Source organism: Theobroma cacao, chromosome 6 (assembly GCF_053813885.1).
Source record: "Theobroma cacao isolate CCN51 chromosome 6, ASM5381388v1, whole genome shotgun sequence".
NCBI lineage: Eukaryota > Viridiplantae > Streptophyta > Magnoliopsida > Malvales > Malvaceae > Theobroma > Theobroma cacao.
The window spans coordinates 4,523,474-4,549,694 of record NC_142644.1 but is presented as its reverse complement, the minus strand read 5'-3'; the positions used below and the strand labels follow the sequence as shown (position 1 = coordinate 4,549,694).

At 34.5% G+C, this 26,221-nt stretch overlaps 3 protein-coding genes across 8 annotated transcripts; 2 read left to right on the top strand and 1 right to left on the bottom strand.

The window, feature by feature from the left end:
- The first annotated feature begins 347 nt into the window (after positions 1-347).
- On the top strand, positions 348-2,886 carry LOC18595441 (Pentatricopeptide repeat (PPR) superfamily protein). Its single transcript, XM_007023386.3, has one exon. It carries the CDS (start codon positions 439-441, stop codon positions 2,368-2,370), a length of 1,932 nt encoding a protein of 643 aa, XP_007023448.3. The 5' UTR covers positions 348-438; the 3' UTR covers positions 2,371-2,886.
- Positions 2,887-3,432: 546 nt separating this feature from the next.
- LOC18595440 (putative cyclic nucleotide-gated ion channel 8) lies at positions 3,433-11,801 on the top strand. The gene is made up of 8 exons (XM_088807759.1): positions 3,433-3,607; positions 5,288-5,419; positions 6,214-6,799; positions 7,735-7,947; positions 8,659-8,972; positions 9,372-9,483; positions 10,189-10,425; positions 10,895-11,801. Exons 2-8 carry the CDS (start codon positions 5,361-5,363, stop codon positions 11,630-11,632), a joined length of 2,259 nt encoding a protein of 752 aa, XP_088663885.1. The 5' UTR covers positions 3,433-3,607; positions 5,288-5,360; the 3' UTR covers positions 11,633-11,801.
- Positions 11,802-12,501: 700 nt separating this feature from the next.
- LPA3 (Low PSII Accumulation 3) lies at positions 12,502-20,842 on the bottom strand. 6 transcript variants are annotated; one of them, XM_007023379.3, is made up of 12 exons: positions 20,468-20,838; positions 16,994-17,024; positions 16,551-16,643; positions 16,409-16,471; positions 15,912-16,023; positions 15,612-15,697; positions 14,899-14,957; positions 14,706-14,808; positions 14,549-14,609; positions 13,340-13,422; positions 13,171-13,251; positions 12,502-12,847 (listed from the first exon to the last, which is right to left on the bottom strand). In XM_007023379.3, the coding sequence occupies exons 1-12, from the start codon at positions 20,779-20,781 to the stop codon at positions 12,788-12,790; spliced, it is 1,146 nt and encodes a 381-aa protein (XP_007023441.3). In that variant the 5' UTR covers positions 20,782-20,838; the 3' UTR covers positions 12,502-12,787. The 6 variants fall into 6 exon arrangements, 3 of the variants coding, with proteins under 3 accessions (XP_007023441.3, XP_017979341.2, XP_088663814.1); XM_018123852.2 differs by having other exon boundaries at positions 12,846-12,986; positions 20,468-20,840; XR_016027178.1 differs by lacking the exon at positions 12,502-12,847 and having other exon boundaries at positions 14,549-14,605; positions 15,619-15,697; positions 20,468-20,842.
- Positions 20,843-26,221: the final 5,379 nt, after the last annotated feature.

The following is a 26,221-nucleotide window of genomic DNA, read 5'->3' as shown; positions in this document are numbered from 1 at the left end:
AGTAATATTGCCTTCATAGTCCATTCTATTTTATTTATTCATTTTCTTGAAGGTTTTAAAAGTATGTCTTCTTCCCTTCTATAAACATCTAATACTCATACATTTTTTTTTATTTTAAATTGATTTTGAATGAATTTATTTTCTCATTTTTTGGTATTAAAAATCATAGAATATTACTTTTATAAAAAAATTAAAATTTTAAAAGAAGGTACTAAATTAATTTTTTAATATCTATAAAAAAAATTTTTAAAAAAGGAAATTCCTAATTAAACCTTAGAAAATGAAAAATTGTAAATAAAAAAAATGAGAATATTTATTCGCAGCCCTCTCCGCATGAATCCATGAATCGTCCCGCCTAACTGCCATTTGAAAATTTGGCTCTAAACAAACTGCAAAGAAACGTATGATAGCATTCATCTTTAGATCTTTTCCTCTTAAATGAACAAACGAGCTATCTTCCCCAAACCCTCAATCAACAAAAGGAACAACAAACCCAAATCGCTTTGTCCATTCTGCTGTTCCTCTTCCAAATTTTCTTCCTCATCATCACCCACACCACAGCGTTACACTCTCTCCACATGCATTGCCTCTATCCAATCATGTTTCCACCAAAAAAACCTCACGGGAGGCAAGCAACTCCACGCTTACATGCTCAGAAATGGCTTCCTTCAAGCCTCCCCCGCATCCCTCACGAGCCTCATCAACATGTATTCCAAGTGCAACCAAATGACCCATGCCCTTTCCTTATTCCAAACCACCATTCAAAACCCGAATATCTTTTCTTTTAATGCGATAATTTCTGGGTTTGTCACAAATGAAGATCCCTTAAAAGGGTTAAACTTTTACAGGGAAATGAGGGTTCTTGGTGTTCTCCCTGATAAATACACGTTTCCCTGTTTGCTTAAAGGTTGTTGTGATATTATGGAGGTTTTAGAGGTTAGGAAGATACATGGGTTGGTGTTTAAACTAAGTTTGGACTTAGATTTGTATGTGGGTAGTGGTTTGGTTAAGTGTTATTTGAAGTTTTTATTCACGGAGGATGCCGAGAAAGTCTTTGATGAATTGCTTGTGAGAGATGTTGTGCTCTGGAATGCTATGGTTAATGGGTATGCTCAGGTTGGGCGGTTTGATGAGGCATTGGGAATGTTCAGAAAGATGTGTTTAGAGGGGGTTGAGATGAGTAGTTTCACGGTTACGGGTGTTTTATCGGTTTTTGCAATGATAGGGGATTTTGAGAATGGGAGGGCAGTTCATGGGGTTGTCATGAAAATGGGGTATGATTCAAGTATTACAGTGTCAAATGCTTTGATTGATATGTATGGGAAGTGTAAGTTTGTTGGTGAAGCATTGGAGATTTTCAAAATGATGGCTGAGAGGGATATTTTTTCATGGAATTCGATTATGTCTGTTCATGTACAATGTGGTGATCATGATGAAACGTTGAGACTTTTTGGTCGAATGTTAAGGGATGGCATTCGGCCTGACTTGATCACTTTGACCACTGTGTTTCCTTCTTGCACTCAGATGGCAGCATTGATGCATGGTAGGGTGATTCATGGCTATATGATTATTAATGGGTTGTCAAAAGATGGAAATTCTGAAGATATTGGTGATGTTCTTATTAACAATGGTATTATGGATATGTATGCAAAATGTGGGAGTATGAGAGAGGCTTACTTGGTATTTGATAAGATGAGCCATAAGGATGTTGCATCCTGGAACATTTTGATCATGGGTTATGGCATGCATGGTTTTGGAAGTGAGGCATTGGATATGTTTTCACTCATGTGCGAGAGTGATTTTAAGCCTGATGATGTCACATTTGTGGGAGTCCTGTCAGCCTGCAGCCATGGTGGCTTTGTAAGCCTAGGGCGTCAGATCCTGGGGCAAATGAAGTCAAGATATGGTGTTGTTCCAACCATAGAGCATTATACTTGTGTAGTTGACATGCTTGGTCGGGCTGGGCAGCTTGAGGAGGCTTATCAATTGGCACTAACATCACCTACTGAGGCCAATGCAGTTGTATGGAGGGCCTTATTGGCAGCATGCCGGCTTCATGGAAATTCAGATATGGCTGAGGTTGCTGCAAAGCATGTCTTTCAGCTTGAGCCTGAGCATTGTGGTAGTTATGTATTGATGTCCAATGTTTATGTAGCTGCTGGCAAATATGAAGAAGTATTGGATGTTAGAAATATGATGAGGCAACAAAATGTGAGGAAGCTACCAGGGTGTAGCTGGATTGAACTCAAGAATGGAGTTCATGCCTTTATTAATGGTGATTGTACGCATCCTGGATCAAGCTCTATTTATGATGGATTGCACTCATTGACTGCTTTGTTGCATGAGCATGACTATGTGCCAGATTTATAGTGACAACTCCATGCTGGATATTTCTCATGGCAAAATGCTTTTCCCTCTTTTCTTCATGCTATATAATTGGTGGTATACAGATACATCCTTAGAATCTCGGGAACTGATAAGATAGGAATGAGAAATAAAACCAACATACTCAATAATTCATGGCTCATTATGGAGCACTCCAAGGGAAGAGCTTGTGTGGAGTAGTACAAGCAACTCATAATTGTCTGGTTGCATGGCAGGCAGCATTGGATGACATAATTTGCATAACAAGATAAAACTTTTGGGTATAATATTTTCTGGGAAAAGAGCTAGCCTGGCTTACTTGTATACTGAACATTTCAGCCTTTTTGTCTAGTCTAATTGTGAGAATATGTTTTTGGAGTTGCCCTCATTTCAAAGCTATGTCGAAGGGGGGGATGAACAGTAGTTGAAGGGTACATATATATATACACATGTTATGTTGATGTATTTACATATTTGAGCTAGCTCAAGTAAATTGATTTATTGTTTATAATTGTATTTAAATTAATTTGATATTTCCTTGGAAATTCATAATGAAGTCCCTCATTTTACCTTTTGCTCGCACAATCATCTTCAAGCACCTTCAAAAATGTCCATTTTCGCATTAAGCATACCTTGCAATGTCACAGGAGCATTATACCAAAAGGTTGTTTTAATTAATTATTTGGGTAACAGAGAAGATTTTTGAATACTATAAATTAAACTGTTTTAAAAGTGGAATGTAAGTTCAAAAGTATCTAATTTAGTAATCCTAAATCTTTTAATATTTATGGTAATGTAGATATTAATATTATCATAACAATCTATAATTAATGTTGTCCTTTTGATAAAGGGTCAAGATTCAAAATTGAATTTTTACTCTTTTTGAGATCTTATTCAAATGTAACAAAAAATTTTGTTACTTATTTATAAGTTATTATTGATTATTGTTACATTATCAATTAATTTTAGCATTTAAAATAGTATTATTGGGTGGTTTATGGAATGCCCCTTTCCTTTTTTCTTGGCACAACACATGTTGATATGAATGGAAACCATGCCTGTGTTTGCATGGAACTTTTGGGAAGGACAATAACCATAATAACTGTCAAATTCTCAAGCCTCCCATAAAACAAACTTTTGTCTCTCTTTTGGCACATTCTTTGCCTTCTTCAAGCCCTAATTTTTTCATCTATCATCCTCCTACATTGTGTATCAACATAGCACCAACCAGGAAATTATTGCTGTAAGTTATTTCATACATAATTTACTTTTGCTTTTAGAAGATTTCATATACAATATTATGCAATGTAACATATATGTCTTCTCCTTTTAACAATTTACCATGTTAGATGCAATTTCTTTTAGCTTGCATAAAACCCGGATAATCTTTCGGAATTATATATGATTTATCTTGGATTGCCAGATTTTTTCTTTTACATTTTTTGTTCTATCTGGTTATATAATCTTTGTTAACATTCCCAAAATTTTGGATCATGTGAAAGGGTAGAATGAATAAGAATACTCCACATATTACCAAATCTACGATCAATATGGATGAAATTGGAATTTATTTTATTTTACTTTATTTGTCTTTTCTGTTCTTTTAAAGATCAGCATCCTTCTAATGAATCCCAAGTGCCTATACTGTGCTACAAGATGAGAGTTGTTTGTAATTATAGATGTAAAATGGAAAAAGATAAAGAGTGCCACAAACTAGTAAAATTAAGAAGAAAAGATTTGCTGCATTTCACAATGGTTTTCCCTAATACACCAAATGAAACCTGAAATCATTTTCCTATTTAAAAATTTAGAAACCCAATGTTAAGAATTTCAGGAGTGATAACCCGTTAATGTATTAAGATGGCATAGATTTATAATGATGTTGGGATTCAATTTCCAGGGAAAAAACTTGAATAAATGTTAGGCCAATTTTGCACCTAATTTGAGAAGAAATTGAAAATGCCAAAATTCTTCTTCATACTATATTAATGTGGAGGATTAACCTTCTTTCTGCTATTCCGGATGTTGTTATGGTAAGTTAGAGCTATGTTTATGTAGTTTAGACCTAAATTCAATTTTAAGTGTCTTGAGAAGCCCCTGCCTTGGTTCTTGATGACAACCTCCATTGTTTGTTCTGCTCTTGAATCAAAGGGGAGAACTACTTTCTTCGGTTTAAGTACTGCTGAGGACTGGCAGAAAGAGCTTTATGCAAGAAATGGTTTAGTGAAAATTTTAAGGGGTAATATTTGTCAATTATCATTTGAGTATGTCATTAAACAGACAAGGTTGAGACATTTGAGGATCAGTTTTTGGTCCCTTGCTACATTTTATTTATACTTTTATCGAATTTCTGCTTGCTTACCAATCGCCAAACATTTAGTGAAAACCTCATCTCTTGGAGTCAATGATTTGTTTGTCAGAGTCTCTTGCAATAAAAGGGTTATTCTTCTAAAAGATCGCTAGGAATATTTTCTTGTCTAGGACACTTGACTTTGAGGTTCTGTAATTAAAGATCAGAAGTTTCACTGCAATACTTTACATGATTGCATGAATAACATCTCTTATCAAGAAAGTCATGATGCATGTGCCATTGAAAGTTACAGAGAAGCAATAGGTGAGAATGCTGTTGCTGATACTCTAGAAAATATAATACAACTTTGAAAATTCAATTGTCTCATTAATGCCCCTTAATATTCTGTTTTACTTTATAATATATCTTCTTGAGGTTATTGCACCGCTGTACTATAAACTCACAAAATTATGCTTAAGTTTACCACAGTTTACTGCAATTTTTATCAGCTAGCCTGGCAATGGTGCCCAAAGCATTGCAGTATTAACATCTTATTTAAGGATCACAATTCCATTGGCTGGAACTTACCCTCAGTGCTTTTTGTATTCATTGTTCTTTAAATTTGTTGCACAGGAGTTGATGTAATAATAGATACATCCACAAAACCGGGATTCAATGTTGGCATATATGTAATAAGTTGTGCAAAATGTTTGATTGTGCTTACAAGTCTCAGCTTATTGGAGGTCAGAAGGAGAAATTTGTAAGGTATTAACATATAGTATACAGCTTTCTGTTTGCTTCAGATGATTTATTAGTTTTTCATTCACATTTTAGCTGATGTATTTGTAACACCTGCTAAGGTTGATAAGTGGATGTAAATGAAAGTGTCATCATTTTTTTTTACCAAATGTAATTTTAGAAGTTGAATTTTTATTACTTTCTTCTCATGAAGGCTGTGCTTAAGGTTATTTCTTTCATATACCTTAGAATGCAGCTTTGATCTAATTGAAAGGCCTAACAACCTCATAAACTTTATAATTAGATTATCAAGTACTGTTGAATAAAGGCTACCCTTCATATGAAAATTTAACACTTCCCCATTTATATTCAAGATGGAGAATTACTACAATTAATCCTTCTTCAGTCCAACTGTTATGAATAGTCAGCATTTTGACAGAGTGTGCAGGTTTCCACTATGATTCTGGAGGGAAAGGAATGATGCTCATGGTTATCTCTAATGCAAAAGAGTGTTATCAACTAAAACTGGTCTCTGAAATAAATAATAGTTAGTTGACAGTGAGTTGCATTGTGAAACAGAAGAGTGAAGTCTATGAAACTATATATAATATGATTGTCCTGATAACGATTGCTAACAGTTATGATATTTCCTCGTGAAAGAATTTTTGGGAAAGCAGGCTGTCTTTTACTGTGACAATCTATTTGTAGTTCTTTGCTATCTGAATTTATGGTTCAGTAAATGATATAGTGAGGTTGAAGTTATTGGCTATTATTAATTTTTTTATATTAGCACCTGATTGTTGCATATGTTTTAACTCTAGGTTGGATGATTTAGACTCCACAATGTCAATGCAATCTGGGACTGGAGTAATGAAGAAATGTAGATTTAATATAGAGGGCTTGACATTTGGTGGCCGTGGAAAGAAGAATGCATCAAAATCTTTTAGAATGGGGATGAAGAGAGGATCAGAAGGACTTCTAACATTTGGTCGCTCTCTTAGATCTGGGGTCACACGAGCTGTGTTCCCAGAAGATCTCAAAGTGTCAGACAAAATGATAATTGACCCCCAAGATAGATCTCTTTTGTTATGGAATAAGTTTTTTGTTGTATCCTGCATTCTTTCAGTAGCTGTGGATCCACTTTTTTTCTATCTTCCCGTCTTCAATCATGTATCAAATTGCCTTGGTATTGATGTAAAGTTGGGAGTCACAACTACAACCATTCGGACAATTATTGATACTTTCTACCTTATTCGCATGGGTCTCCAGTTCCGCACAGCATATATTGCCCCATCATCACGGGTTTTTGGACGAGGTGAACTTGTGATAGATCCTGCACAGATAGCCACACGATATTTAAGTCGTTACTTCATTGTTGATTTTCTTTCTGTGCTCCCCCTGCCACAGGTTTGAGAAACTACTTGCTTCACCAATCTTTAGATGTTTATAACATATCTAGAGTTCTGCTAGTCAATTAGAAAATTCAATTACAATCAGCTACCTTATAAAATTCTTTTGGAAGTATAATCATCCAGTTGCACTGGTACTACGCAATATTTGCTGATTGATATTCCTAGTTGTTTGGAGAATATCTTTACCTAGAGATTCTGGTTGAGAAGTGATGCTGATGATCTGAGCATTCTTGCCTACACTTTAGGCTTTGTTACGTTTATTCCAAAGATAAAAATGTGAAATAAGCAGGGAACGTTTCCATTGTTGCATTTTACCATGAGTCATGAATCCTGATCATTCATATATCCTATTGAGAAAAACAATTTGTACGTGAAAACTCCATTCTAATGTCTTGAAGAGATATTATGATGGTACCTTGGACAAGCTTAACTTAAATTGTTGCATAGTGTTTAGTATGTCACTGGATAAAATGCCATTGGCCTTTGTTAGCAGAGACAGAATTAATGCACAGTAAAAGTGAGCATTTTTCTTGAAACTTACTGAATATGCTGAAAAGTTCGGCCTTAATATTGTCATTTCTTTGTCGTCTCTGAATCGTTAAATGCTTCAGGAAAATGAATTGTAGGTTGTTAAGTTAATCTGCATATGCAAAAGTCGCAATGACTTTAAAAGATGTTTTTGTTTTACCAAAAGATTCAAGTCTACATTTACATTGTAAAAGTAGCATTATAATTGCTTATATGATAAGCATCCTGCTAAATAATCCTTACATTTTCTACGGGTTATAGTTTCTTCTCTTTTCTATTTTTCCCTTGTAAAATTATAAATGTAGCATTAATATGTATAACATAATGCAGCTGTATCTGTTCCGAATCGCTTAGTAAGAGATAATGGTGCTTCATCTCCCTTAACTGCTTTCTTGTCTGCAGATTGTGGTGTGGAGATTTCTTCACAGATCAAAAGGTTCAGAGGTATGGGCTACGAAACAGGCATTGCTACTCATTGTATTTATTCAGTATGTCCCTAGGTTCGTCCGCTTTATACCATTAACTTCAGAACTGAAAAAGACAGCTGGTACTTTTGCTGAAGGTGCATGGTCTGGTGCTGCATACTATCTGCTATGGTACATGCTTGCTAGTCATGTAAGTTTTTGTTTGCAATTGGTATGCGCAAGCTGTTAAATAATTTCTGTTTCTCCTTTCCTTCTGTTCTGGATGCCTCCACCTTATCTGTAGAGAGAGAGAGGGAAAAGAAAAAGGGAGAAAATAGATGAGAATATATCAGCTGCTTTTTGCTTAAGAACTCATCTAGATGTGTTGCAAGAATTATATGACCTGTAATTTTTGGTATATTTTTCAAGGCAAATTTTATCTTACTCGTAGCCCTTTTTTTTTTTTAAATGTTATACTGAAACCATTTCAAAGAAAATGGATCCATGAGTAAATGAGAAGGCAGCCATGGATCATGAGAACTCTGGATGCTTGAACATCCCAGCTTTTGTAAGTAGAAGTCCAAGTGAGTGCATTATTCTTGCAATATATGCCTCTCACCTTCTGCTCCTTATGTGCACTGGCAAGTTCAGATGTAACAATAGTCTTGGTGTTCCCAATTTGTTATGAAACTGATCAACAATGACCTGGATCTCTCATTATAGATGTCTAACTATTGATAGCACAAGCACTCATGTCTTTGTGTCAGCACAATGGTCTGACTCAATTTCCTTGGAAGATTAAAATGTTTGATTGATTTTGAACCTTGTATTCCTCAATGTTTTCTGAATTCGCTAGTGCCAGCTCAATTTTTTATGACAGTTTTGAAGCAAATATCTGACTACTTTGAGATGGAATGTGCAGATAGTGGGGGCTTTTTGGTACTTACTGGCTGTAGAGCGTAATGACACATGCTGGCGAAATGCTTGTATCGGCAGTGGAAAGTGCAACATAGATTTCTTGTACTGTGGCAACAAGCATATGCAGGGCTACGCAGACTGGCGAATGGTCAGTGAAAATATACTTGGTAGTAAATGTTCTGGTATAGATGATCATGATCAACCATCACCCTTCAATTACGGAATCTACACACAAGCTATACAATCTGGCACTGTTTCATCCAACATCTTTTTCACTAAATTCTGTTACTGCCTATGGTGGGGCCTACAGAATCTAAGGTTTGCACTTTGTCTTCAAACACTTACAGACATAAGCATAGATGTTCCGTATCTTATCCTCAATTGTATGTTTGTGTTCAATGAGTAAATCTGAATCTGACTTCTGTTAAACAGCTATAAGGGCAAGACTCTCAATGACAACTCTGCACAGGATGAAACAAAGAAAATTAAGGCCTTGTTTACTGGAAAATGAATTTTATTTTTCTTGGCAACTTTCTCTATATATTTCCAATCGTATGCATGATGTTGCTTCTTGCATGATAAAATTATTATCTCCTGTGGATTTTGTGCAGTTTCTGTTTAACGCCCTCTTTTCCCTTTTCTTTTCTTTCTTGTTGCATTTTTCTTGGACTCCTGGAAGTTGTATTTGCTCATTGATATCCATTTTATTTTCTGCAGTACACTTGGTCAGGGGCTTATAACCAGCACATATCCTGGAGAGGTTCTCTTTTCCATAGCAATAGCTATTTTTGGTCTTATCCTTTTTGCACTTTTGATTGGAAACATGCAGGTAAATTTGAAAACCCTTGCAAGATGAGTATTAAATCCTTTGTTTTTTCTTTTTTTCTTTTTTTCTTTTTTCTGATAGACAATGTTTTGGGGGTCATGAGCCTGGGAGTGCTTGAACCTAGCATTGAGACCATGAACCCAGCACTTTGTCTGGGGGATATATGCCACTCAGACCATAAACCAATAGCATTCAACTTACCAGATGCTAGATATGCTCATGGCAGTGAATTGTTTGATTAATGTTATTGAGATACCATGTTGCTACAAGTTGCTTCAGAATGGTATTTGTGGATAATTTAGATAAATGCTTTCTATCCCCTTAATTTCCAGTGTATATTAACCAAGTATGGTTGACTTCAGATTAGTAATCGGTACGGTTGCTAATGAAGCCTTACATACCTAACCAATGTCCATTGCAAAGACAGAAAAGGATAGACCAAACATTAAATTTCTTTATAGAACTTATGTTAGGTATGATTGCATATACCTCTTCTTTTGTGAATTAGCAAAATCTGGCTTTGTTTGATTCTAAATTCTCTTCTTTGCTACTTTAGGAGCATGATTTCCTCATAGCTGCCAGAAATGGCTAACAGTAAAATTCCAAGTGAATATTATATGGTTATCTTTGAAAGAAGAGCAAACAAACAAAATAAAATGTTAGCTATACAACAATGCTGAAGTTTGAGGTCTCTTGTGATTGCAACAGACCTACCTTCAGTCTCTCACAGTACGTCTTGAGGAAATGAGGATCAAAAGGCGTGATTCTGAGCAGTGGATGCATCATCGTGCACTTCCACAGGATCTCAGGGAGCGAGTTAGGCGTTATGACCAATACAAATGGTTAGAGACGAGAGGAGTTGATGAAGAAAACTTAGTCCAGAGTTTACCAAAAGATCTGAGGAGGGATATTAAGCGTCATCTCTGTTTGAATTTGGTGCGAAGGGTAAGGATCTTTGTAGATTTTTTCTTGATTTCAATCAATAATCTTTTCATGTTATTTTTTGGTCATATATGACTTTACATAGTATTTTCATGGACTTGTAAACTATGAGATTTGAGCTATGCCACTAGATAGAAGAACTGTATGCTTCAAAGAGTATGGCCAAAGTTATCGGCATGATTATTTGTAAGGGAATGTGTATTTGTAACCGAATCTTAGTTTAACCATTTCATGTTATTGAACATAACTAAACGCTGCCAAGTAAATATTCTTCAAATCTGAGATACTGCTTGCTGTTCTGGCTACTGATGGCAGGTTTAAGCATGCTAGTGATTTTGTCAATTTCATTGTGATGAAAACTGCAGCAGTGCTGTCACAGACAAAATTCTTTTGGTGCAAGTATACCATATCCTTTGTGAGTGTATTAATATTTGTTCTTTGTCTGTCTTATATTGCATGATATGGTATGCAGGTTCCTCTGTTTGCCAATATGGACGAGAGGTTACTTGATGCAATTTGTGAGCGACTCAAACCAAGTTTATACACAGAACATACTTACATAGTTCGAGAAGGTGATCCAGTAAATGAGATGCTTTTCATTATACGAGGCCGCCTTGAGAGTGTGACCACGGATGGTGGGAGGAGTGGCTTTTTCAACAGAGGTTTACTGAAGGAAGGGGACTTTTGTGGCGAGGAGCTATTGACTTGGGCGCTTGACCCCAAAGCTGGTTCCAACTTACCATCATCTACTCGAACAGTGAAGGCTTTAAGTGAGGTGGAGGCTTTTGCCTTGGAAGCTGAGGAGTTGACATTTGTTTCCAGTCAATTTAGGCGACTTCATAGTAGGCAGGTTCAGCACACCTTCCGATTCTACTCACAGCAATGGAGGACTTGGGCTGCGTGCTTTATCCAAACAGCATGGCGTAAGTATTCCAGAAGGAAAATTGTAGAACTTCGTCGCAAGGAAGAGGAGGAACTGGACTATGATGAAAAGCATGATGATGAAATGGCCCTGGTTGAGCAAAGACATAACAGTGCAGAATCCTACAGCCTTGGTGCAACTATATTTGCATCACGTTTTGCAGCAAACGTTCGTGGCAATAAGAACCGAGGCACAACTAGTCCTAAGAGTTTGATGAAGCTGCCAAAGCCACCAGAACCAAACTTCAATGATCCTGACACAGATGAACTTGGCCATAAAATCGACTGAGCTAATGTTGCTGTAAAATTTACAAAAGTGTATACTAGATGTTAAACCTCTTTTGTTTTCCGTTACTTAACCTTGTATAGTAATACTGCCTTAGTTCACATTAATTTTGACCAGAAAACAGTTACTATTCATAATTCATAATGTATATATGAACTTTTCTTTTATTTCATTCAAATCTCAAACTCTTATATGTTTATTTAGGACTAAATAATCGATTGACAGTTGACTAATCGTCATTAATTAAAACTTCATTTGTCATTTTCTATCACATGGGACTAATGTGACATGTTGACATGTCATAGTAAATAATGACATAATATATATTAATATAGTATAATAACATGATTATATGCTATTTTTATCATCCATAGTAGTCACATAAACATGAAATGACAAGTGGCATGTCAACATCATATGAGTAAATAATAACGGACATTTTAATTAATAATAATTAATTATAAAAGTTTATTTGATCCATAATAAATATATATAAACTTAATTGAACGCAACAAAAGAATAATAAATTATTTGAATTTTATTTTAATTATTCAAAAGGTTTTTTCAAGCATTATACCTTAAATAAATTTAATAATGTAATCCATTCATAGATAACTCAATTCATCCATACATAAAAACATTACGATCAAATGAATAGATTAACAAGTCAACTGAGACAATAATACTGAAACAAAATTATAGGGAAAATTTTGTCCTTTCAAATGAATAATAATATATATACAATTTGTCCACTTTTACATTAAACATTGAATGGTTAGTATTTAAACCTTCAAATTCTAGTCGCCCACATTTCAAAAGCTAGAACAGGAAAGACTAGTTCAACATGGCATGAAACAGTTCACTGCAAAAACTAACAGGAATTTAAGTTTAACCTTACATAAGACTGATGTTTTATCAATAAGTCATATGAACAAACTTGAATTTCAGTTCTCTTCCCCCCATTAATGTCTTCTCCACTAGAGGGAATCAAGAATACTATAAGAAAGCAAAAGAATTTTCTTTTTACTTATTCTCATGAGTAAAAGAAGGGCATAAATTACAGGGAAATATAAGAGAAAAAGTTTGAAAGAAGATATCAAGCATCTTCACCATCTATATACGGTGACATCTCATTGTGGTTAACTGTCCTTCGGCTACTCAACTACGCCATGCTGAAGATGCTTCCAAGTCAACATCCTCTTCCCACCAAGTGGAAGTCTGCAACAATAGATGACTCGGTTACAGGAAAGGAAACCTAATTTCCAACCTGTTTTCCCTAGGTTCTTTCTATCAACGCTATGTTGCCAAAATATATGTGTGTTTTTGAGTAATCCCATGCAAGATGTGAACCTAATTTCTGAGAATAAGAAGCTCAAGTTCAGTGGAACATTACAACCTGAAGAGGCAATATTGAAAGGAAAAACAAGGCTGAAACTTTGTTCGGAGAGGTATAGAGGATATTGCTTTGAGCATTTAATTTAAAAATCTCAAAATAATATTCAGTAATATATATATATAAGAGAAATTAAAATAGATGAAACCTTGTAGCCTCTGCGAAGAAATTCTAGTTGGCTTCCTTGTTCCTCTTGTAATCCAAGGACCCTCAACAGTTCTTCCTTGGTCTAGAAAAAACCAAATAATAAGCCCAAAAGCATAGAATGTTTAACTGAGATAACAACCTGGAGCTGAAACGTTATAGAAGGTACATACCTCTCCAAGAGTGAAGCGTGTTGCACTCTCAGCTACACAGGCATAAGAACCATCTGATTGCTTAAGCATCACCTGCCAAGGTCCTGCACAAATTCTGAGCTAGATGAGGAGATATGCAAACTACATGTAGTCCCATCCCAGATCTGATTCCAAGGAATATGCATCCTTTTTCAGGTCAAATATTGCACATTGACAATGACAAAAACAGGGGATTTAAAGGAGAGACGCAAAACAGTATGGAAAAAGATAATGCCCACTATTAAAATTGTTTGCATAGATGGCATAACCCTGTATGATTGGTGTAACTTAGTTCAAAGACCACTTGGTAGTTAAATGGAAAGTGATCTCATTGAATTTGTCATTTTTCAATTACATGTCGAATAGGTCATTCTAAATGTTAGATAATTCCCAGAATTTAACATAAGAGTTTACACTTCTCTTCTATTCTTTTACTTTTTATATTTTACTCATTTGGGTAGCAGCAGAAAATACTTGCTCTAAAATGGATCCTCCAGTTCCTTAATGGATGGAAAAAGGTTTAACAAGCAGCTGATGCTAAACAGTTGACATCTATTCTTTCAAATGTCTCATAATCTTTCTCATTTGGAATACACCTCTTGCTCTCATTACAATCCTATCTGCATTCAGGCTTTCCCACTCTCAAGATTATTGACACCAAATTAACTTGGTGGGGAGCAGAGAATTTTGATAGCAAGTGCAAAATGCAGTACATAACTAGTGCCACCAAAGTAGTGGAGCAGTCCATAAAAAAAAGAACTTATTGATTTTGAGAGGTGCAGGCATCCAAGCAGGACATGGACTGTTAAGTTCCACCAAAACAATGGGGCAGTCCTAATTGCTATGCAATATAAGTTTGTGAAAAAGAATTATTTCCTATCATTTACAAACCCAAAAATATATTTAAAGATAATAAACCTAGTACCTTCTATTTATCAATAAACAAAATTCTGAGAAATGAGGATTCAGAAATGTACAAATTGATAAACATGAAACTTGAGGAACTATTACTGAAGAGGGGAAAAGGATGTTGTGGCATATGTTTTCTTTTACAAAAGAAACAAAAAGAATTAAGTTGCCTATAGTTGATTTGTATAACTTTTTCCAATCATTCTTTTATACTCACTCTATGATGGAACAAAAATAGAACAGTTAAAATGGCATAAATGCTAAGAAGGTTTATTTGCGCACCAGGATATTGGCGAAATAGCGCTCCACTGTAATTCACAACAAAAGGTGCTACTGCTACTGTCTTACAATATTTGAAAAGAAAATGTTCATTATAAAACTGTATCAGAAATAAAACTCAATGGAGCAAAAAGCTGTAGGCTGATTATCTATTAACTACCTTGGAGTACTCCCTGATTCGTATATAGAACGCTGGGATGAATTGAGAAAGAAATCGATAGTGCAAATCTTTGGGAGGAAATCCCAGAAGACCCAAGTCAGCACTGCAAAGATAAGCAGCCTTGGACAGTCAAAAGTAAATTCACTCATCATTGAATCATCATTAAAAGATGAACAAGTAGAAAAATTTATACCGCAAAGTGTCAAGTTCAAGATTGAATAGAAGTGTTGGGGTTGACAGGGCATACATCTCCTGCATATTCAGACCACAGTCACACAAAGGAGAAGAGGAAAAAAGGAAGGCAGGTGGGGGGGTTAAAGAAAAAAGGAGCATTCACTTGCAACTAGATGTTGAAGTCTGAAAACAAAGCTGCCAAAAGGTTGGTCAGAAAGGTTAAAAAAAACTTTTGGCAATTTTTTTGTGATACTAAGCACAGTAAATTTCTGGAATGCTCTCATAATTTACAAAAAGAATTTTAGATCACGATAAACAAAACCATCATTTAATTTAACTTTTAGCATAAAGTTGGTCAGAATTATTACAAGCTTCTTCCAACTTCTGATATTAAGCACAATAAAATTCAGGAATGCTCTCATAATTTGCAAATAGAATTTCAGATCAAGACCGCCCACAATCTTGTGTTGATATGTTATGCCCCTAGAACTAAGTTTACTGATCAATATATCCCATGGTGAAAGGCATCAAGTTTTTTCTTGTTTGAAATGCTCAGTGTCCTGACATGTTTATGCAAGTATATAAACTGATCGGATTTGCAGACCCAAGAAAGCAGAAGAGCTTAACTTGAAATAGCCAACAGTTTCAAGGTCAAGCATGAACCAACGTATAATTAGATAATAAATAGGCACATGAAAAGGGTTAAAGGCTGAATACGGTATAAGAACATACCACATACTTCTCTATAACAGAAAGTTCACGTGTGCTACAGTTAATAAATATATAAAGAGTTGGTGGCTCCTTAGGTTCCCAACGACCTGCATTCACCAGAGATGGCAGAATGTTAAAGTCAATCTCTCTGTGTGTGAAGGTAGGAAAATGGCAAGAGAATATTAATATTTGAAGCTTATGAAGTAAGCCAGTTCATTGCTTGGTAGGATGGATATTTGAAGCTTATGAAGTAACCCAGTTCATTGATTAGTAGGATGGCGAGGAAAATTCTCACATAGACCTGGATTTTCAGGAACAAACCTTCATTTTCATCTTGAAAATCAAAATCCAGAGTGTTCTTGATAGATTTGAAGAATGTAGTGACAGCACCACTAGGGACATCGTCAAGGGAACCTATAGATATACCATCAATCTGAAAGTGAAGAATCAAGAATTAAAATCACTTTAAAGTCCAAAAGGCAACTCTGCGTATCAGTAAAGGATTTTGATTTTAGGGCAAGAGGGTAAAGAATGTAGTGACTGTATGTGAAAGCTGTAACTGGATCAATAAACAGGTTTTAGTTTTCTACAGATCACATCTTTAAATATTAGCGTCAGTATTTATTGATATAAAAGCAAATCGAATAAATCCCTCAAAACTATCTATGGACTGAAATGCTTATGATGCCAATGGGCCAATGAGATGTCCCATACACTTCAGTGAACGATAAACAACAAAACCCTCACTATGAAAAGAGCCCACCTAGACAGAATAGCAACAAATATAGAAGGTAATCTTGCCTAAGTCATTTTATTACCGAGTCAAGAGCTGTTTTGAAAAGCTGAGAGGCCCTGCGTTTTTCTGGCTTATCAGGAAACACCTGAAAAGGCAGTAAGAAATTAAGCTCATCTTCGGAATGAAAAAAAGGAACATTTCTGCAAATGAAAGCCTCTTCTTACTATGCAAGCTCGAGCTTCCCTTTTTTGTTGGAGTTTCCTGACAACAGCCAAGGCAAGTTGTATGTTGGCATCAATGAACTCATCTGAAGATCCCTTCACATATTCAGACATTAGAGAAAATTATGTAGTAAGGATTTTATTTTTCTTTCTCTTAGTTTCAGAGAAAATAACATTTCAGCTTGATATAATCATCATCATCATACAATATATTATGATCCATGAATGTACTGCATCAAGAACAAAGCTAATAATACCATATTTTGGTTTCAACAAATGGACAGATTATGAATAGATGCAAGAAATGAAGTTTAACAAAGCAACATCCTATGCAATGCTAAAGACAGCATCAAAGAAATAATTGCAGTAAAATTTTAAAAATGAGCAAGAAAAATCATGAAGGGCCATTAACTAGCCATATAGAAATGTAAAAATGAAAGAGATACCTTATAAGAAGAAATGTTGCTTGGCAAGGGCCTGCAAAAGGCAGAAAAACACAAAATGGACCAAATTTTTAGTAAATAAAAAGGCAAATAGATAATCCACTCAAATAAGCATACATGAGAATTACAGGAATCACCACAAAACCCCTTCATGCAGTTTCATACCAGTAAGTTCTATAAGTTAAGAGAAACATCTTTACTTGCATGAAACTATAGCCAGCTAACTGCCTAGTGCCTAATGTCTATTAACATACTCCCCAGAAGTCTCACTGCAGAAAAAAGAGAAATTACCAAAAGAATTGTATGGAAATACACAATTTAGTTGATGATGAACAAATATTTTTGTTCGAGCAATGATCTGAGCAAGTCAACATGAAAGAAATAAATTCACCAGAAGAAAAACAAAACATGCACAAGAATAATATTATGAAAAATAACAACCAACAAAAACACCAAGATTTATGTGGTTTGGCACTCACTTCTCCCTTCTAGCTCAAATTGCAATCCAAAAAATCACTACCCCTTTTATCTGCACAGCTTTCTTTATTCTGATTCCCATAATTCCCTTTCTTTCACAAATTGCCCTTAAAATGCAAAAAAAAAAAATGCACCAAAATATTATGGGCATGAGGGGAATTTCAAGAGAGACAAGGACAACTAACTCGAAGTGGCAGAGCAGAAGGTGATGGGATGGGAGCTTTAACTCCAAGAGACTGAACTTTTCCAGTTAATTTACAACAAATCTCCACTTTGGCTTGAAAAATTCCTTCTAGCTAACCATTATAGCAAATTTCTCAAAACTACATCACGTCCACACATGCCCAGCTGTCACAAACTGCAAATAATGACCAAGCGCATGCTAGATGAACTTGCAAGCAAGGATAACCTTTCGTCAACATGCTAGCAGGATTCTCTTCACAGCAAAAAAAAAAGTACTGACCACACCATCACAAAGCAATACATGTTCACGTATGAAGTGATATTTAACAACTATGTGTTTGGTCTTCCCATGAACAGCACTTTGGCTATTACAAAATACAACAGTAGAACCCTGTTGCAACTCAAACTGCTAATCTGACCTTTAGAACACAAAGCTTCCTACACTACCTTCACTACCACCATATTTTCCACCTCAGTCATAGACAAAGGCCATGATATACCACAACATAGCCTTCCAACTAATGGCACCTCTAGAAAGACCACAAAACACATAACACTACTACAGCAACAAAGTATAGTAGTGCCGACAATACTCAATGGCACCTGCCACACTGTAACCAAAATCTGCTAAGCCAAATGTGAGGTCAAGAAAATTCACCGAAAAGAATAGCTCCAGTCTTTGGAGCACCAAGATGAGTGCAATGTTGGTTCAAGAGGATGAGGCAATGCAAATGTAGATATTTTATTTTGGCTACTAATATATCATCTTCTCAATATTATGTAAGGTTGTCTTACAAGTATCACACTACCATATTGAACACAAGGTCGGAATGGTGAAAATAACCCTGGAACAAGTGGCATGGTTCTTGGTTATTTCTGCTCTTGAGATGTTCTAAAGAGCTTTGCTTGGTGGCTCAAACATACAAGTGACTAAGGAGCTCTTCACCTTAACCTTTCCCTAAATCACACAAGTGCTACCCATTTCTTCTTTTTTTCTAGCTCGCTTTTAGATGAGCTGTCATAAGACTCACAATAACCCCAGTAACCTTAACATTTATCAAAAAATACTCTAATGGCTCATGAGTTGGCACCCTTTCATTGGTTGCATTGATTACACCCTCCAGCCTATACACATGGGGGGCTTTGGCAACTCATTTGCAACCTTTTGGCAAGTTCACATATCCTTTCTCAAGAATTCTCCCTACCTCCTCTCTTCCTTCATTCCTTCCTACTTCCTATTTCATATTTCCTATATCTTGTTCCAACGCCTACCATAACACTCATTACTTCAGGGTCTGCTCCATCCTGTTTCACTTCTTTGCAACTCTGCCTATTCCATAAGAACCTTAACGGTACCTCTTCCAAAGAACTCTCGACACCACCTTTTCTGAACACTACCTCTTCCAGAAGAACCCCTAACCCTGCCTCTTCCAGAAGAACCCAAAAACTACTTCTAGGAAAACCTTAACGCTTTCTTTTTTGGAAGAACCCTTTATAGCAATGTTTGAGAAATTTTGCTGTGACAGTTGGCTTGGAGGAAACTTTCTCAAGCTAAGTACAGATTTTTCGTGAATTGGTTGAAAAAATTTAGCCTGTTGGACTTAAAGCTTTGTCCCCATTGCCTTCAATAATGCCTGCCACTTTTAATTAGTTGTCCTTGTTGTCTCCCCAAAAATTCTCTCATGCCCATACTCCCTTGATTTATGTTTCTTTGCCGTAAGGGCACTTTGAGAAAAAAACAAAGGACATTATGGGATTGGAAAAGAAAGGTTGTAAAGATAAAAAAAACTGGTAATTTTGGGATTGCAATTTGAGCGAAAATGAAGTGAGCTTTCTTGGTTCCTTTGGTAAGTAAAGGGAATTAAGGGGTTTGAGAGTTTGGCTTTCAGGTTTTATGGTGTGTAGTGCCTTTGGGTATGGTTTGGGTTTTGAAACACCCGTATATCTCATTGTCTCTGCCTGTGGATTTAGACCTAGTGCCAAAACACATAAAATCTAGTGTTCTTGTTGGCTGTTAGTTATCATGTATTATTTATTAAGCATGTTTGGTTATCATTCTAGCGAATTTATTTGTTATCATATTGACTTGCTTGAGTCGGCATTCTAAAAAAGTGATATCAAAGCCATTTCCATTTGAGTGTGACAACTCTGGTGATACCGCATTCTTTGAGCCCCTCTAGTGTCCTCCCAAGAGTAGAATGTAAAAGTGGCATATATACATGAAGTACCCCAGAACCTATTAGTTTTTACTTTTAGATTCAAATGGTGAGCAACATGTATCTATGGGACTTTTAATGTGCTCCCATGAGCATGAGCTCAAGGTTTGCCTATTTCCCTAACAATTGCGAACCACGACATTGAAATTACAGGAACAAAACTCCTAAAGTCAATCACAAATCGAAATGCTATGATTTACTTGATACTTCTACTAGTTTCCGAAGCAAAAAACACGTTTGGATACAGAAGCAAACAATATTTTTGAAACTTTTAGAAATTAAAAATGTAGATTTTAGTTTTATATATAACAATTAATTACGTTACTCATTTTCAATCAATTATAACTTTTTTTTTTTTGCATTAAATTTTAGGAAACAATGGGGGCATAGAATGAAGTACAAAGCAAAACAACAGCCTAAATAACTTTGGCCAGCAAATTTGGTGAACATAAATTGGCAAAGCTTGTCATAAAATCAGAGAAAATGGAATAGCTTTTCATAACTAAAGGGGAGATGGGCATCAAGAAAAAGATTATGTAGGCCTCAAAATACCCCCAAAAGAAATAAAAAAAATAAAAAAGAGAAGTATAGAATAACATACGGGAAATCAATCTCGAGGCGGGTTTTGCCATCTTGAAGAGCAAAAGCGAGAGAGTTAGCAGCGTCGGTTACAAGAACATCGTATGACTTAGGCTTATAAAGCGGCACTCCTTTCTTCGGATCATAGCTCTGGGTGGATGCTGCGGGTGGGTTTGCTTCTGTGTTGTCTCTGGTTGCGCATTGGATACTTATCCTATGTTTTGGAGAGAGAGTGGGAAAATGATGAGAAGGGAGATGAAGAGGAATGAAAGCGGGGCGAGGCGGATAGATAGAGAGAGGTGAAGAGAAAGACAAGGCCATGAAAGTCATGGCCATTGGAGCTCAGCTGGTTTTGCTGAAAGAGAAGAAGTGGGGGGACGGAAAATTGTCTAAAATGGATTAGATGATAACGAACTTCGGCCACGTGTCACAGTAAGGATTTTATTTTATTTATTTATATATTTTAAGATAGATAAATATTAGCAAAATGGCAACGGGACGGGGTGTAATTTTTTTGGCGCCTCAAGTTCGAAATTGCAATAATCATCCTTCACGAAAATGATTGTATCAAACCATCCATCCCTATTATATTTAAGTCTTAAAACTATTTAAAAAATTTTAAATAAATTTTTATTTTGTTATTGAGTTTAATTAAATCTTTATATTTTTACTTTTATTTAAATAAATTTTTATAATTAATTATTGATTATTTATCATTAATTAAAATATTAATTATCATTTTTACACTCACATGCTATTGATATGACGCTATCGTGGTGTTGACATCATTAATTATGAAGTGTCAGCATGTCATGTGACATACAATTTCAAAATGACATTTTAACTAATAATAAGTAGTCCATCATTAATTATAAAAGTTTATTTAACTTAAAATAAAATATAAAAATTTAATTTAACAAAATAAAAAAATAATGATAATACTCAAATAATTTTCTAAATTATATAAAAAAAAGTCAATTAAGCTTTTATACTTTTATCACATTCAATTAAATTCATGTACTTTTATTTTAAGTCTTCTTATTAACGATAAAGTAATAATCGTCAATTCAATGCTATGTCAACTGTCACGTAGTATGTTTTTATGTTCTATCTTATTTGCAATGGTTTGTTGCTTTCTTAAATACGTATTATGCAGATTGTAGGCTTAATATGTATGCAATTTGAGTAATCTTTCCTCATTTTTCTATTGTATTTGGATAATATTTGTTGGATCAAATTATACAATTAGTCTCCATACACTATCAAAATGGTGGATTTAGTCTTTATATAATAATTTATACAAATTGAGTCCTTATACTTTTTAAAATTGATAATATCAATATAATATGTTAAAAATTTCTATTATCTATATTGATATAGAGATTGGTTGTATTAATGTGGTATTTTTTTTGTTGATATGACGTTAAATTTGATTACATGACAACGATCATCATTTACACAAATGATGTAATAGTAGTGCCAACATGGCATAGCTAAACATTACCATATATAGATCTTATAAGTGCAGAGCTGGAATTATCTAATATAAGCTAATGATTTTAAATATAATTTGAAAATAAACAAATAAAAAATACAAATAGATTTTTAGGATTTAGGAAAAGGTATTGTGAGACAAAGAATTTTTGAGTTCTATAATTTAAAGTTGTGAAATAGATAAAAAAAAAATACCACATCATCATTTACAAATCGTCATAGTCAACGTCACATCAATAAGAAAATACCATGTCAACTTAAATAACAAAAAAATTTAATACTATTAACAATGAGACTGACATTGTTAATTTTAGAAAAAACAAAGATTCAATTTTTATAAATTATTGTATAAGGACTAAATCTACTACTTTGTCAAATTATAAGGACTAACTGCATAATTTAATCTATTTGTTGAGTTTAATTAAATTGATAAGGTATTATTTTTTTAGATTATAATGTTTTTAATTTTTTTTGAAGATATATTTTTTTTGAAAATGAATAGTGAAAAATATTTTTTATAAGATGATCCAAATAACAAAAATATTTTTGACAGTTTATTTAAACAATAGAAAATATTTTTTTTAGTAAGATATTTTACCTATAAAAAATTTTCCTTCAACAAGTTATTTTACGATTACCAAACAAACCGTTAGTGTGAGAATTAAATTTCAAAACTAATCGGTAGAAGTGCAATGGCTTAAGAAACTCACCTCAATTGGTTTAGAATGTTAGCTTAAGTCCCTTAAATCAAGCTTGATTGAAATTGAGGAGAAAGGAGTTGAGTGTTCCTTAGGTTGAAGAGAAAATAAAATGGGCGTTCAACCCAAGGCCTTTATATTTTTCTTTTTCTTTTTTCGGCTCTCAGCATCTCAAGTATTGATACTTTTTTATAAGTATTAATATTTGTCCACATGGCATGCTTCCTCCATAGTATCCTAACCACTAAGTATCGATACTTACTCTTCAAATCTCGATACTTTTCACACATAATACTTCCCAAGGCATTATGTCTTCTAAGTATTGATACTTTTGACACAGAATGCTTTCTGAGGCATTTTGTCTTCTAAATATCAATACTTGTTCTTGAGGTATCGATACTTTTGCAACAGAACATAATTTTTCTTCCCAAAACTTATCATTTTCAACTCCATTCCTCCTCTCGTGTCCCATTTAACTCATAATCTTTCAAAACATATTTTTTCAATGAGATATCTCACTACTCATTCTAATTATGTAGGTTTCCTAAGCTCAATAAGCAAGTTTTTACCGTTTTACCCTTACTTATAAATTGAGAGTGTCATAGTAATTAGTTTTAAGGATTTTTAAGGATGATTTTAAGTGGTGGTAAATGAGTGACAGTGAAGGATGGAGAATGGCAGAAGGTGACGGTGGTTACTTAGGGAATATGATTGATAATTAGTTAACAAGGCTCTTTTTTTTTTATAAAGATTTTTTAACTTTTTTTGTCAGTTTTGTTGTTGTCTTTGTCACCAATTATAAAAGGGTTCTTCTGGTAAGAAGAGAGGACTTGTTGTAACAAGTAAACTAAGATGCACTAGAGGTGGCAAAGAGAAAGATTAGAGTAGTCCTTGAAATGTTAAGTGATTTGTAACAAGATGTGAGGAATACAAGTTAAGAAATGGTAGAGTACTACAACTAGAGCATGTATGGTGTTTCCATGGAATTGACATTCATGGCATTTCCTTGCGTAATTAATCACATCCGTTTCCATGGTAAGCCAATAGTATCCAAGATCCAACCATTTCTGATATAGCTTCTTCCCCTTTTCATGTTCTTCACTACTTTTGGCATGAACTTATTTCATTGGACATCTCGCAAATGATACTCAAAATAATTCATTCATTCCTTCTAAGGAAAAAACATTGAGTCCTTCTCTTCAATTATCTTGTGTCTTGGAAATTTGTTGAAAGAACTACATTTTGAAAGAAGTTGATGTAGGGTTGTTAGTGATGGGTTTGGTTATGGACGACATGCTAAAAAATACGCAACGGAAAGAAAATTAAAACTTTAAAACTAAACAACTAAAACATACTTCCGCCTATAGATCACCCTAGTGATATTTAACACATAAAAACATAAAATTAATTATTATTCAGAAAGTTACCTTGCCAAGTAACTTGTTTACCCAAAGTATCCTGTTTAGGCATCCTTGGTTAGGCACTTGTAGGGATGATATTAAAGTACAGCACTCCACATATAAGATAACTTGGTGTCTCAAATTTAGAGAGTATTTACACAACTGACACATGAGAAGTGTTGCATAGACAGTAGCATGTATTGCCAAGTGTACTTCTCATAGCAGGTCATGTTTAATATACTTGCTCTCTTAGGCAGACACTTATATTTTAGTTCCAAGTATCTTTATACTTCAATCTATAAGATTGATTGTTTACTTCCAAAGTAAAAAACATAGAACATACCAGTCTATAAGCATCATTGATGTCTAGTCTCAATGATACATTAACTAGGAACATTTTGAGTATATGCTTTGTTACATAGGGATCTCATAACTGCAACCCATTACAATTTCCTTGCAAGGCATATTAATCTCATAGAATTCATCCAATTAGACTTATAACTCATTATAATTGATGTCTTATTGATGAAGGAAAACCTCTAATTATTCAACGTGAATGATATTGTTGCATGATTGGAACCAAGCCTTAACCAATCCTAATTGGTTGCAATGCTCATCCCAATATCTCCCATTAGTACAAAGCCAATTGCTACCTCATTGTATGTGGATTCAATCTATTTAGCAATTGTGTATCCATGTAGATTCACTTGTGCCTTTCAATGTGGTTAATTACTTTTATTTATCTTCGTGATGTCTATGCATCACATCATGTTATATTACTATATCTAGATCCAATGAGACTCAGGTTCTAGTAGTGTGGCTTCATTATTACATTAACAATGTTTCGAACCCTTTATTAGTTCCATGGACTAACGATTTGAATATCTTCCTATTAGAGCCCTTGTTAATAGGATGTATATGACTTTATTTATATACACGTATAGTCCCTTTTGCTCCGTGGAACTATTCCAACTAAACTAATTGTATGCGTCATATGCATATGTCGCTCTGTATTATGCCATTTGGCTTCTTTTAAATCATTATTTTTATTGTCATCATGTGCTCTCACTAAATCCAAGATCTTTTGTGAGAGTAATATTCAAACTCTTTTGAATATTTCATGATGTTACACATATATATACATCTCAATGTATGCTTGGAATCATATTGGTTTGGAATATTATAATGGGCATTATATGTTGGAGAGAAATGGACCAAATCATATCGCAATATGAAGTTGGTTTCTTTCTTGAACATTCATCTCTATGTTTTGTTCTTAACAAAGTCCCATTTTATATGAATCAATATTCAACCTTTTGATCAATTGAACAAATTCATAATTGATCAAATATTATTGCAAGGATAAACATGAAGAATGGATAATTAAATATGACATAATTATTCAAACTTGAAACATATCAGCTTCCTCATCCAAATGCTAAAGACCAATGTTTCACTAGCCATTACCATGGCAATAACATAATTAATGCTTCAAAAAGATCCCAATAAATTATCCAACATGTCAAGATAAATAGGAGTGTAACCATCTAAAGCAGCATTTAATGCTTTGGGTAGTTTATCCATGTGGTCCACTCCTCGGCCCAGATCTTACTCATCTTTATCTTTGGTCCTTGTAATATTTCAAACATATGAGAACCAACTTTGAGGTATCACCTTTAATATATAAAGTGGAATTATTTAGCAAATAGTACCTGAATTAAAAACTTTAATAAGCTTATTTTTCTTGCTCACAATAGTTAGGTACTCCTTGTAGTTCCTCCTTCAATGCCCAAGTTTGTCATAATGATGGCAAATATCAATCTTTTTGTCCTTTTTAACACCTTCCTTAGACGTTAATGCCTTCTCATTTTGGGATTTTACCTTATTCCCTATTTGGGCTTTTTTTTCTATTGCTTCATATGAGCCTTTGAAGAAGAAACAAGAAGCAATGATCCCTTTTATTTCTTTATGGACCTTTCTGTCGTGTCCAACATATTTAGAAGTTTGGGAAGCGTGACTTCCTATCTTGACGACTCATTTGCCTTCACATGCTTCATATGACATCCAAAAGCATCTTGTTTAGGTGTCTTTGGATAGGCACTTGTAGGGATGAAATTAAAGCATAGCACTCCACAAATAAGATAACCTAGTGTCTCAAGTCTATGGAGTATTTACATGACTGAC